Source organism: Elaeis guineensis, chromosome 5 (assembly GCF_000442705.2).
Source record: "Elaeis guineensis isolate ETL-2024a chromosome 5, EG11, whole genome shotgun sequence".
NCBI lineage: Eukaryota > Viridiplantae > Streptophyta > Magnoliopsida > Arecales > Arecaceae > Elaeis > Elaeis guineensis.
Window position 1 is genome coordinate 127,521,045 of NC_025997.2, and position 12,523 is coordinate 127,533,567.

At 39.1% G+C, this 12,523-nt stretch overlaps 2 protein-coding genes across 4 annotated transcripts; one reads left to right on the forward strand and one right to left on the reverse strand.

Annotated features, from left to right (window-relative positions):
- Positions 1-18: 18 nt before the first annotated feature.
- Positions 19-9,095, reverse strand: LOC105045824 (uncharacterized). 3 transcript variants are annotated; one of them, XM_073258475.1, is made up of 7 exons: positions 8,752-8,857; positions 8,611-8,638; positions 8,282-8,373; positions 1,343-1,570; positions 1,167-1,230; positions 1,018-1,077; positions 19-472 (listed from the first exon to the last, which is right to left on the reverse strand). In XM_073258475.1, exons 3-7 carry the CDS (start codon positions 8,297-8,299, stop codon positions 414-416), a joined length of 429 nt encoding a protein of 142 aa, XP_073114576.1. In that variant the 5' UTR covers positions 8,300-8,373; positions 8,611-8,638; positions 8,752-8,857; the 3' UTR covers positions 19-413. The 3 variants fall into 3 exon arrangements, with proteins under 3 accessions (XP_073114576.1, XP_010922546.1, XP_073114575.1); XM_010924244.2 differs by lacking the exon at positions 8,282-8,373 and having other exon boundaries at positions 8,752-9,095; XM_073258474.1 differs by lacking the exons at positions 8,611-8,638; positions 8,752-8,857 and having other exon boundaries at positions 8,282-8,425.
- Positions 9,096-10,642: 1,547 nt separating this feature from the next.
- On the forward strand, positions 10,643-12,166 carry LOC105045823 (zinc finger protein BALDIBIS). Its single transcript, XM_010924243.4, has 3 exons — positions 10,643-11,115; positions 11,221-11,656; positions 11,766-12,166. Exons 1-3 carry the CDS (start codon positions 10,974-10,976, stop codon positions 11,977-11,979), a joined length of 792 nt encoding a protein of 263 aa, XP_010922545.1. The 5' UTR covers positions 10,643-10,973; the 3' UTR covers positions 11,980-12,166.
- Positions 12,167-12,523: the final 357 nt, after the last annotated feature.

Consider the following 12,523-nt stretch of genomic DNA (forward strand, 5'->3'; position numbering starts at 1 on the left):
AGAAAAAATGCAAGAGAATTGAAATTTGTAACTCATGGCTGCAATATATATCATTTTGCTAATTACTTGAAATGGTAACAAAGCAATCTTCTATATTTATACAAAGATGCACAATGGGAGACTAACAAATGGTACAATGATAGCTTCGTGACAAGTTCGTTCTATCATAAATGCTGCAATGCAACTAAATCACCAATCCCGTCATCTTGCTTTTTCTGAGCCGTACATTATTTTACTCAATACGGCGAGATGGATGTCCAGTTTCCCTGCTTGCTTATAAAGCAAACGAGGCATCTAAACTTTGCAGAGATAAACCACGTATACAGGGCTCCCCATCAGAAGGTTAAATTTTATAGAAACACAATGCCTCAATTAATGCAGTGATCGCAACGTGTTTGAAGAGAGTATGCAATTCAACTTTCTAATACTTCAGCAGCATCCACGTAATGCTTGTGAACCATTTTCCTATAATCTGCAAGGTCAACAAAAGCATATCATTTAGGATCAGTTGCATCAAAGGCCTTAGGAAGCAAGTGCCAAAATGTGTGTTGAAAATTGAAATTGCTCATAATCCATGAAGCTCAAGGAGTATATAGTGCCAATTGGTAAGTTTGGAATCAATCTATAGGTTATAAAATTCCGTTGCAAGCATCAAAGCAAATAACCCACCAGGTAAGCTGACAATGATTACAAACTCAGAATTTGGGTCAAGGTCCAAGGAAAGGAAGATTTGAAGAGGATGGAATCATCAGGGGAGTATTTAGCCAAATCAGCCAAATTAAAATGAAATTTGGTCAAGATGACTCCATTCCAGGAGACAAGATGAGTCAACTATAGAAGGTAACCAAATACTAAAAATGCCAAACAGGATAAAGATATTCCGTGTCCAAAAGCGACTAATCCCGGATCAAACACAATGACACACATCCATTGCAGTTTACTCTTATTAAAAAAAAATACTACACTTGAAGATGGATAAAATAAACAGTTGGAAGTAACAAGGACAAAAAATAACACCTTCTTGGTTGCTCCACAGTGTTGCAGCATAGCTATTGAGAGGACTTTCATTATTGGGTTCTGCATCAAATAACTCAAAATTAACTGGAGTTGCAACTGGTTGCGCAAAACTAGCAATCCATAACATGGCATAGAAAGAGCCAACTGACCTCCTAACAAACTCTGAATGGACAGCAAGATTGTTCTACAATCATATGCTGAAGACCACATATCCTAGGGAAGAATAAAGAGATTGCACAGCAGATGACTGCATCAGTTCGAATATAGTAAACAAAATTCAACAGCTATTGCCTGCCCTTTAATTTGATCAGGTTTTGCAAAGTACCTGCAAGATGTCTAAACAAATGTTGCCACAATGGTCGATGTTTGGATGGAAGCATGGGGTCTCAAACTTAACCTGGGGAGGCTTAAAAGGGTAGTCATATGGAAAGCGCAGCGAAAGCTTGAAAGATAAACCTTCATATGGAGTTCCTTTACTTCCTTCAATAGTACCAATCCAAGAGAAGATGTTTTCGGCTTCAGGAAAGGCTGATACTCCGACATCTCCACTCATCTGTTATATACAGGGAGATAAGAAAGGAAGAATGTAAAGAAATGTCCAATAATCCAACTGTCGAGAAAAGGAACTAAGCATATTAAATGATTTGCAAATGCATTAGTAAGCAGTTGAGTATGCATTGACACAAAAGATTTTCTTGTTCAAAATAATGACCCAAACAACAGTAATTTGCTACCGCATAATCTAATTTACAAGGTAACACTGCATTATAGTTCTGCCAAGGGATGCGAGATAATGAGACAACATTAACCATGACCAACAAATATCTTTACATCTATCTAGGGTCAGCTTGTAAAACTTCAATCCATCATCTGCTCCTAATTAAGGGAATATCCTCTACCTAGGTCACTTCACCAGTTCCATTGATGTCTTCAGCACCTCCAACACCCTTAAACAAAGAACCCTCTTAACATTTCTAACACATTTTTTTGGCAAGAGGTTTTGTGAGGGCTGCTAACAGTAAAATTGGACAACAGATAATTCATCTCACATGTGTGGTACCCTTGGTCCCTCATCTACTACAGTACAAGGAGACGATATATATATATATATATATATGAAAATTCACTTCTATCTCCATCTATTTCACAGCCACTAAATAATCTAGAGACTTGTTAGCCTCAACTCTGCACATGCTTGATTGTCCAAAAGTCTAATCTGTCTAGAATATCTCTTCCATGGAAATAAGGTTTGGGAGGAAGGCTCCTTTCTCTTTACAGCATATCCATGTCTAGGCTAAACTAGAAATTGGGCAGAATGATCGGGTGAAATTGAGTAGCACATGTCATTTCATAAGAACACTGAGATTCTATAGCTTTATTTGCAGATTCAGCTATACGTTATGGTATAGAATGTTGGGCAGTTAGAAAACATCATGTGCATAAGATGAGTGTAATAACCTAGATCATTGAGATGGATATGTAGTAACATAAAACGGATAGAATAAGAAATGAAATCATTCACAAAAAAAAAAAGAGGCAGCACCAATTGAGGATAAGTTGATAAAGAATGACTTAGATGATTTTGACATGTGCAACGTAAACTAATGGATGCATCCAAGGTTTGCCATACCGATCAGTACTAGTGTGTAACCATACTGTATTGGTACATAGTACAAAAAGCATATTGACACGATACGCTAAACCAGCTCCTGTACGGATGTACCGACATGGTAGTAGAATGGTATTGGTACAAGATCTGGTACCAAGATGGCGAAACTTGGATATATCAATACAAAAAAATGATTTGATATATATATATAGACACACACACATATAGAAAGAAAGAAAGAGGAATAGAGGTAGATCGAAAACCACATGGGATGAAAGTAGTAAGGACCTGTATCGCCTTATTTTTTAGAAAGTGTGGCTCTAAAAAAGGTGGAATGGAGGAGAAAGATTCATGTAGCTGATCCCAACTAATTTGGGATTAAGGCAAAATTGAGCTGACTTGAGTTGCGGAGATTCTGCAAATTATGTGCTACTCCTTTGCAATTTTTTCCAATCCACCATACCAGCATTGTTTTTTGATGATTTGAGCTCTGGACATTACTGAAAACATCAACTCCATAAAGGTTCTATAATTTCTTTCTTGCAACATATGGTTGGCACAGGAGGATAAGAAAATTTGCCCAAGGGGAGAAATGTAGTTTTACATTCAAGCCTTCAAGAAGAGTAGTTCATGCCTGAAGCTATTGATAGGCTAGTCTTGTATGCCAAGTTTGAGGTTCACAATCACCTAAAGTTTATATCAGATATGATGCGGTAGTGTGTTATCCAAAGCTTCAACTTCACTCTGTTAGAGGATACTACTAGAGGGAACTGAATAATGAGCTCTTTAAGCCTGTCAAGGGGAAGTTCACCAAAAGCTGCTACCTGTTCAGTAAAAGCTTGTTGGCAATGCAACTAGTGTGCCAAATGAACTTAGATTAGAATATGAATATTTCGAATGATAGACAGGTGTTCAACAGTTAAAGAATCCAAAATAATTCCTTTACATAGCCAGGGGTCCCATAAAAACTTAATTTAACTCCCACCAAAAATTTGATGCTCTTCTCCACATTTAAATTTCAAGAATAGATTTAAGAGGATAGTCTCAGGCTCTCAGCACTACAAGCATAAATCCAAAAAGTTTCATCACCTACATAACTCTCCTTGTCCGATCCAAGAGGGATTTTTGACAAAAAGAATTCCTCAGATGAGCTCATAGTAAGTAGCTCTCTTCCATTTTACAATAGTTTAAAGACTTAACCCATCTTTGTTCTATGGCTTGCAAACAAGTAGACTAACAAATTAAATTTCAATCGTTTTCTCCACTCAATCTTTTGACAGACTAGTCCTAAAACAACTTTTCAATTTCTTTGATGGCAGAAGATAACTTTGAAGCAATCCAACCAACAGAGACGAGAGATTGCAGAACAGATTAACTCCAAAATGCTTCTTCCTGTCAAGGATTGTTGCCAAGGTCGCTTTTCAACAGATTTAGGATGTCTTTAACTATTGTTCAGTTCTTCCTCCAAGGAGCAACAACCTCAAATCAAAATCAGGCTTTAGAACCTCTTGATTAGAAATTTCGCTAAAGAAGCTTCAGATTTCTAATAGATCCACGGTCTCCATTACTACACGGCATAAGAAAATAAACATGGGTGGTTATTATAGACTTTCCATCTTAACTGGATTAGTAAGTCCCTTCATCAGAATTAGACTTCCAAAAGACAAGATAGACCTCAGTCACTAGTGCAAAGGAGACACTGATGTCTCCTTGTCCAAGGCCACAATGTTGAAGGTGCAGCATGCAACTGATCCATTTGTCATGAAATGATATCTTATTGATCATTACCATAAAAATTCCCAGGGAATAAAGACATAGGCTTTATGAATCAATCTTGAAGCAGGACTTAGTTATGCTACCATGAATTTGAAACTACTTGATGGTTAATAAGCAAATAAAATATCACCCAAAGACACTTTCTATTGTTAGAAGGCAGTTCGACTGATGGATTCCATACGCACTTTCATAAACAAAAAAACTGTGTGAAAATAGTTCTGATATCAGCATTAACAGATCTTGTAATGAGAGCTCAGTAGGTTTGAATCTGTTTCTTTAACAGTTACCCAAATTAAAAAGGATAGATAATGCTAAGTTACCAATATAAATGACATATTAATGACTGCTTGAAAAGTATCACATTTAAGAATATACCAATAATTTTTGTAAAGACTGTAACTATAGTGGATATATCAGGGCTAGGGACTTTGTCAGGACTAGCAGCATATTTACTAGATGTGCTGTTGTCATAAAATATGCATACGTAGTTTTATAGCCACATTATATCTCTTCCATAATCTCCAATCTAGTTAACCAAGAATAAGCTAGTTCAGTCAAGCCCTCTGTGAACATAGATATATGCCATGGAATGGTGTGGATTCAAAATGTTAAAAGAGATCTTTGAAACAATCCTTAATTTCCTTCTGGTTAGAACTCCGGACTCCATTTCTGCTACTCTCTTCTAGATGCTATTTTTATCTAATCTAAGAAGCATTAATGAATGCAACACTGATCCAAAGAACTCTAGATTTGATCTCGTTTGTTCGTCTATAGCAACTTGCAAATGATACTAGTTGTTGCTTAAGGAGCTTTTCCTTTCAAACTAGAGGATCCGATATCAAACAATTTTGACATCTGTTCAGCTTCTCTTACAAGTTCCTCTTGTTCAAGTTGCCAACCTGGTCGCTCAGCTCAGTAAATTTAACTTTGCTCCATCACTTAACAAGCAGTTTAAACGTCTTGCATTTTTTTAGCATTCTAAACATAGGAGTACCTTTGACTCAATATTCCAAGCATGAGAAACTACAGCAAGGAAATCTTTCTCTTCAATCTGTTGGAGCAAATTGGGCTAAGCGCATTGAAGAGGAATATACACAACGTAGGAACAAGTGATAAATTCTGGATTTTATTTCATAACTTGAACATACATAATTGGGCCTTGGTACTGTTTATAGGCTCCAATGGATCCCTTTAGCTTATACACTATTGATTACAGCTCTTTATGTTTACAACTCTTCATTTACTAGATACTTCATTCAATACAAATCTTGATCTACCGAGTATCTGATACAACTCAATGCTACCAAGGGATTCTTCAGCTACTACGACCATTGACTTGGACATTTGACTAGAAGATTTTTATTTTGCCATGTAGGATGACACATAGAACCATCCATGCAGACCATCAAGCTTAATTTCCAACACAGGCCACTGACTGAAGTATTTAAAGGCTTTCAGCCACTACTAATGACGACATCAGTCCCAACTAGAATAGCACCATCCACTAGGCCATCAAGAAGATAAAATTGTGTATGGACATATGAAGCCATTGCTAGTTTGAAACAAAGTCTTTCTAGCTTTGTCACCATACTTTAGAGCCATGGTAGTTAGACAGAACAAATATCTCCACAAGAAAAGAGATCTTGAAGCTTAGTAGATAGCATTGCCCAAGCAATTGGTTAAAGTTTTTACTAAATCTTAAAGTACTCACCTTTGCCTACCAAGTGTTTGAAACTTGTTTGTTTGGGTTCTAAATCCAATTATTGTGTGAGGAATCACTTTCAGGTTTTCTAGTACCCTTCTATTCTATGGGTCTGCTTGAATTGGACATTTTCATGAAAGTCTGGTTCCAGGAAACAGGTGTTGTTGATCTTATTTTACAAACTACCATTTAGGTGTTCATGAATATTGGCATCCACGTGCATGAGGCTCTTGCCACTGTGAGGTCTACAAAGGATCAGATGCTTGCAGCCTGACCTTGCATGCAACTAAGCCGTTTCCATGTTTCGAACCCATGACTCCCAAGTCACAACGGATCAATCTTACCATACTGCCAGGCTCGCCCTCATTGGGTGTTCGTAAATATTTGCAAAATTTTTTATAACTGACATAATCCTCATTATGGAATTATGGACATAATCTGGAAATAAAAAATGTTGAGTTTTAGAAAAGTGGAAGGCATCAATTATGTGACACAAATAACTTCTGCTTTTGGTCCAGGTGAACCTAAATAAAACATCAGCCAATTATCTATGTTCAGGTTGTCACATTGCGGAAGCAAATGAGAGTACCTTTTCTTGAGAATAACATAAAATATGAGCACTTTCTTTGATTTGCAGAAACTGACATATGGACTCCAGTCTCATCTTTTGCTTCTTTCTTATAGTCTCCATTGTTTGTTCTCATAGTATTGTATCGCCGAAAAGATAAAAAGTCAATTATGGATTGTAAATAAAACAATATCATTTTTCACTTCACCTCCGTGCTATGGACTTAACCAAATCCCAAAGGCTGACCTATCAATCATACAAAATAGGAAACTAACAGCAATTTTATCATCAGGATTCAGGAAGGTCTCTCCAAATAAAAGATGCATCCCTCCTAGTAAACCCAAGCCTCTAAATTAAGTGGAAAAACTAAAGAACCAAAGGAAAAGGGTGGTGGTGATAATTCTCTGCACATCAAAAATTCAGACAAAATATCATTGTGACCCTTCCATCTTCAGACAAATCTCCATCAGCAATAGTTTTCAAAATCCCTAAAACTAGTACCTCTAAAATTCAGTCATTTTTATTCCAAGCTGATATATTGATTTCAGAGCATTGCGTATACAAGGTTGATCCTACTTTATCCACTCTCCTCTCAATGTAAATTCTCATAAAAGCACTGCATATACAATTCACATTTAGACTAGAGAACCAGACATAAGGATGAAACTAAAGTTGGTCACAGAGTACCAGGATTTCATCACAATAATGAATGTGGACTATAACCAACCATCCTTGAAGCTTTTGTGCCTGTGATAACATCAATCTGTCACCTTTTGTTACATTATCCGCTAAAAGTTCAATCATCTTTCTTTAAATATAAGAGATTGGAACCCCTTAACAAAGGCTATAATTCTTGATCCTTGTACAATAGCATGGCCACTGGTGTCGGAACATTACAGGGTGCCAAGTTGTCGAAATCCCATAATAAAGAGAATCTAAAAATATGGATAATATATATTAAAGAAAAACTTATTCAAGCTTATTTTGAATGTTTTTCAGCATATATTTTATAAAGAAAAATTAAAAACAAAGTTCACAGGAAAATTCACATATGATTAATGAGGAATCTATCCTTGATTATGTCAAAGCGAAAGAAACAAATAACCCAGAAAAGAAGCATGGCAATTGATTTATCACAACATAAATACAACAAACCCCTAATTCAAGGTCATTTATGCTTCATTACTACGGCCCAATATTTCTAAAATATATTTCCCATGCAAGTAGTTTATGGGCAGCAAACCTATAAGTAGAATCCTACAACAATCAGAAAGTCTTCAACATGCGTAACATACAAGTCAAGTAGAACAATCCAGGGAACGGATATAATTTAACAACAATCATCCTTTAATAGGTCAAGCATATAGTTAGTCAGCTTAAGTTATAAGAGACACTTAATCAATTGTGCAGAACATCAGAACACATAAAAAGGCAAATAAAATATAAGAATTTGATTAAAAAAAGGTAGAATCTTCTCTCCAGCAGATTGGACTGAGTCTGAAAGTTTCCAATTAATTCCCGTGATGCTCTGATCCACTTATTACAAGACAATTATCGTACCAAAATATAAGAACCCAATGGACCTCAAAATCTCAAATTGCAAACGCACCAGTAAATCCCATCCCATGCTGTAGTCCAAACAAGAAAGGACAGGCAGAGAAGGGGGGGGGCAAAAAATCCGATTTTCCCCCAATTGCAGTGCTGTAATTGCCAAACCCATATCAAAAGAGCAATCCATTCACCGTTAGAGAATGCGATTACCGTCAAGAAATCAAAGCCTAAGAAAATTTCCACAAAATTCCTTTAGGAAACAAAATATCCTCCCAATATCTACGTTGCCCATCAAAGAAAGGGATCCAAAACCACCAAGATTCTTGATTTTCGATCCAACAACATCCAAAGAAAAGAAAAGAGGGAAGGACAAGAAGCCAAACGCACCATGAGGGACATCAATTCCTTCTGGAGCCTGCAAGAAAGAAGCAAGCCAATGAGAGATCGAATCAAAACCAAAGAAAAGAAATCAAGAGAGGAAAGATCCCAAAATCGAGAAAGATCGGAGACAGGAGGCGCGATCGGAACCTCCGGGACACCGAAGTGGTGTCGACGGGATTGGGCGGCGGCTTGGGCTGCTTCGAAGACGGGGCCGGCGAGGGCGGCGCGGCGGAGGCGTTGTCCACGTTCCGGACCTCCATCCCTTCCAATCCCCTTCTCCACTCTATTCGATATCTCGCGATCCCTCTCTTTCTTCCGTTCTTCTCTCTTTCTCTCTCTAAGAAGCCTTATGGGACTAATTGATGAAGAATTTTAATAAGCAAAGACGGGAATTAGAAAGAGACGGGTCTCGAGAGGAGAAGGAAAGCAAGTCCGGCAGGTAGTTGCAGGCGTGGTGGATCGCACGTTCCGCGTGGTGTTAATTCTTATCCTGCCTGGGTGGTCCTGGCGGTGGTCACCTGGTCTGAGTCTCGTTTCCGTTTTGGATGTTTCTACGAGTTCCGGAACCCCGTGGAGGGTGATGTGTTCCTTTGGAGGGAAAAAAAAAAAAAAAGGCCAAAGACAGCTGGGTCGAGGCCACGTAGGAGTTAAAAGTGGCTGGAGACTGCACGTGGTCTAAATGTAGCTAAGGATAATTACAAGACGATTTACAGTTCCAAAAATCAACAAATATAGAAGGGCACTTAGGGAGTGAGTTGGGACCCACCTACCTTCTTATAATAAAAATTTCAAAAAAAAAAAGCTACCATTTTTTTTTCTCTGTTTTTTTTTATATATCTTTTAGAATTAAAATAGAAAAAAAGCCGATGGCAGTCATGACAACTAGCAAATCTACTTCGAACATATTAATTAGATGGCTCTCACCCACTCAATTCGCTATGTGATATAATGACCATTTGAGTGCTGCTGTAGCATAAGACATGTTAGCAATTAAGGACACACGTGCATGTAGAGGAATATGAGTGCCTGATTAGGTGGCATGTAAAACTTTTAGAATTTATGGGTTTTGACATGCACTTTTAAAATGATTCAAATTCATACAACCCAACTTCTTTATTATAACACCTTGCTTTCATGATATATAAATTAGATAAAAATTGATTATTTTTCAAAAAAAAAATGATGACAGGCCTTATACGTTAGTTCAACAATACTATCATAATACAAAATTTCTATAAAAAAAATTTATGTCATTATGGTATACTTCTCTTACCATTCTTTATAAACTAGCACCATATATATTGCTAATTCTTACAATAATATAAAGATTATGCATCGATCGAGCAACTTTATGATTAGATTTTGGAGTTCATAGCTTTTATCATTCACGTTATGGAAAGAAATACTTAAAAATGATACTTGCTTACAAAAAAAATAACCTTGTTAATCAATTGAATTGAATGCATCTTAATAATTATCTGCCTTGTAAATATATCTACATCCTTTTTCGTATGGTGAAGCGAATTTAGATTTTTAGACTTTCTGTTCAGTCACCTTCAGCTTGCTCCCACTGTCTCCTTTCTTGTCCCTGGATTTTCGATTTGCTCATCAAAGATATGTTATTCGTTTTCTACCAACAAAACAAAACGATGTGTTATTCGTTTGTTATCATCTTGATACACCTTCACAGATAAATTAGCTTGCACACTGAGATAAGTCGGAATCTTTTTACCTCGGTAAGACTCCCAACTCAAATACTACCAAAAAAAAAACTCCCAATTCAAACAAATCCACCTAAGAGCTCGTGGAGGACCAGGAATGAAGTCAAGTACAATGCGAATCTTTGATTGATTGCTGACTGTAGAACGTATCCAACGCTGACTGAAACCACTCACTTTTTTTTTATATATAATCCCCATCCGACAGCTGTGCAAGATTAAAGATTCGTGATAAGCTTGAAATGGATAACGTGTCGGTCCAACAGTTCCATCCAACAAATGATCCTAATCCTATCCACTAGACTTTGAGAGCAGACAAGTTAATACTTGACCAGGCGGCCGGACATACTATAATTTTCTCATGTTAAGTTAATGGTGACAAGATAATCCAGAAGGGAGTACAGAACAGAAAGAGATCGGCGGAAGGACGGGAGACGTGTCTCTGGCCTTCCGCGCATCCCGGCCTCCGTAGCTAGAACGCGATAAGCCGGGAGTTCCTCAGGCACAGAACAAACGCCGCCCCTGTCTCCTGGGTGTCGCGGTGGCGCCGCCCCTCCTATAGCTTCCTCTTCAAGGCCGATCTAATCTGGATTGGAGGGAGCGAAATTATAAAAAGCTCGCTCCTTTACGCTTTGGATTTATGCGAGAGAGATGACCGGAGATGAGATCCGGGACCCAATTGCAAACCCTAACCCTAACTCTAATCCAGATTCGAATCCCGAAAGTAATCGCCAGGCGGTGGAGCGGACGGCGGCGGGAGTCAAGAGGAAGAGGAATCTTCCAGGAACCCCAGGCAAAGTTCCCTACCAATCTTCCTTCTTATCTCTCTCCCTCTTTCTCGGTGTCGATTGATGGGAGTCCTGTTCGATTGATCGATAAAAAGTCAATTTTTGTTTAGATCCGGAGGCGGAGGTGATCGCGCTGTCGCCGGAGGCGCTTCTATCGTCGAGCACCTTCGTGTGCGAGGTCTGCGGGAAGGAGTTCCGGCGGGACCAGAACCTCCAGATCCACCGGCGGGGGCACAACCTGCCGTGGAACTTCCCCCAGAAGAAGGCGGCGGCGGCGGTGGCGGCGGCGGCGGAGGGCGGGGGAAAGGAGGCGGCGCGGAAACGGGTGTACGTGTGCCCGGAGGAGACGTGCGTGTATCACGACCCGGCTCGGGCGCTTGGGGACCTTACCGGGATCAAGAAGCACTACAGCCGGAAGCACGGGGAGAAGAAGTGGAAGTGCGACAAGTGCTCGAAGAAATACGCCGTCCGAACCGACTGGAAGGCTCACACTAGGATCTGCGGCAACCGCGAATATGAGTGCCTCTGCGGCACCCTCTTCTCCAGGTCTGCATAGTTTTATACCATGCTCTCATCTCTCCCATTCTCTCTCTCTCTCTCTCGCCCATCTTTTCCTCGTGGATTTATAGAGCTGAGAAAGAAATCTTTGGGGCAGGAAGGATAGTTTTGTAGTTCACAGAGCGTCGTGCGAGGCGACGGCGGAGTCTCCGGCGGCGGCGACGGTCGATCTTAGCTTCAGGGCGAACACCGTGAATAACGAATTGTTGTTTCCGAGCTTATGGGGACAGAGCTCGTCGCAATCTACGGGAGCGAGGGAGGAGCAGAGACAGGTGGAACAAGGACATGATCTGTCATCTACGAACAAATAGATCCAAGGGCGTGCTAGAGTTTGAGGGAAATCGGCATCATGTTGTATCTGGATGCAGAATGTCTCCAGGCCTTTGTATACTTCCACAACATTTGTCAGCATCTGATGTGTCCTGATTTTAGTTTGTACTCTTGTTGTTTGTAATCAAATGGCAAAAATTGTGATGAATTGAACGCAGCTTATCTCTAGCCTGCGAGCCTTAATCATCTGGCTTGATGTTACCTTGACAAATCACATTGAATTTAGTCCAAAATTTGACCGTTTCTTTTTTTTTTCTTTTTTTCAACGCTTGCAGCCAGACCAACATTAACCCCTCACGTTTTCCATTTCAACTCTGGACCAGAGACCAGCATCAGTAAATAATGAAAATACCAATTAATCAAGCATATACATTTTCTGAAATAATCGATCAAGGGGTTAATGCAGGGTATTCGACCCTCTACCTTTAATTGAAGGAAGTTTGAGATGTAGCAACAGCGAAATCATCCTTTATCATTTCTTTATTTCTCCCTTTACGTAACAAAAATTTTCCATGTTACTCGTGT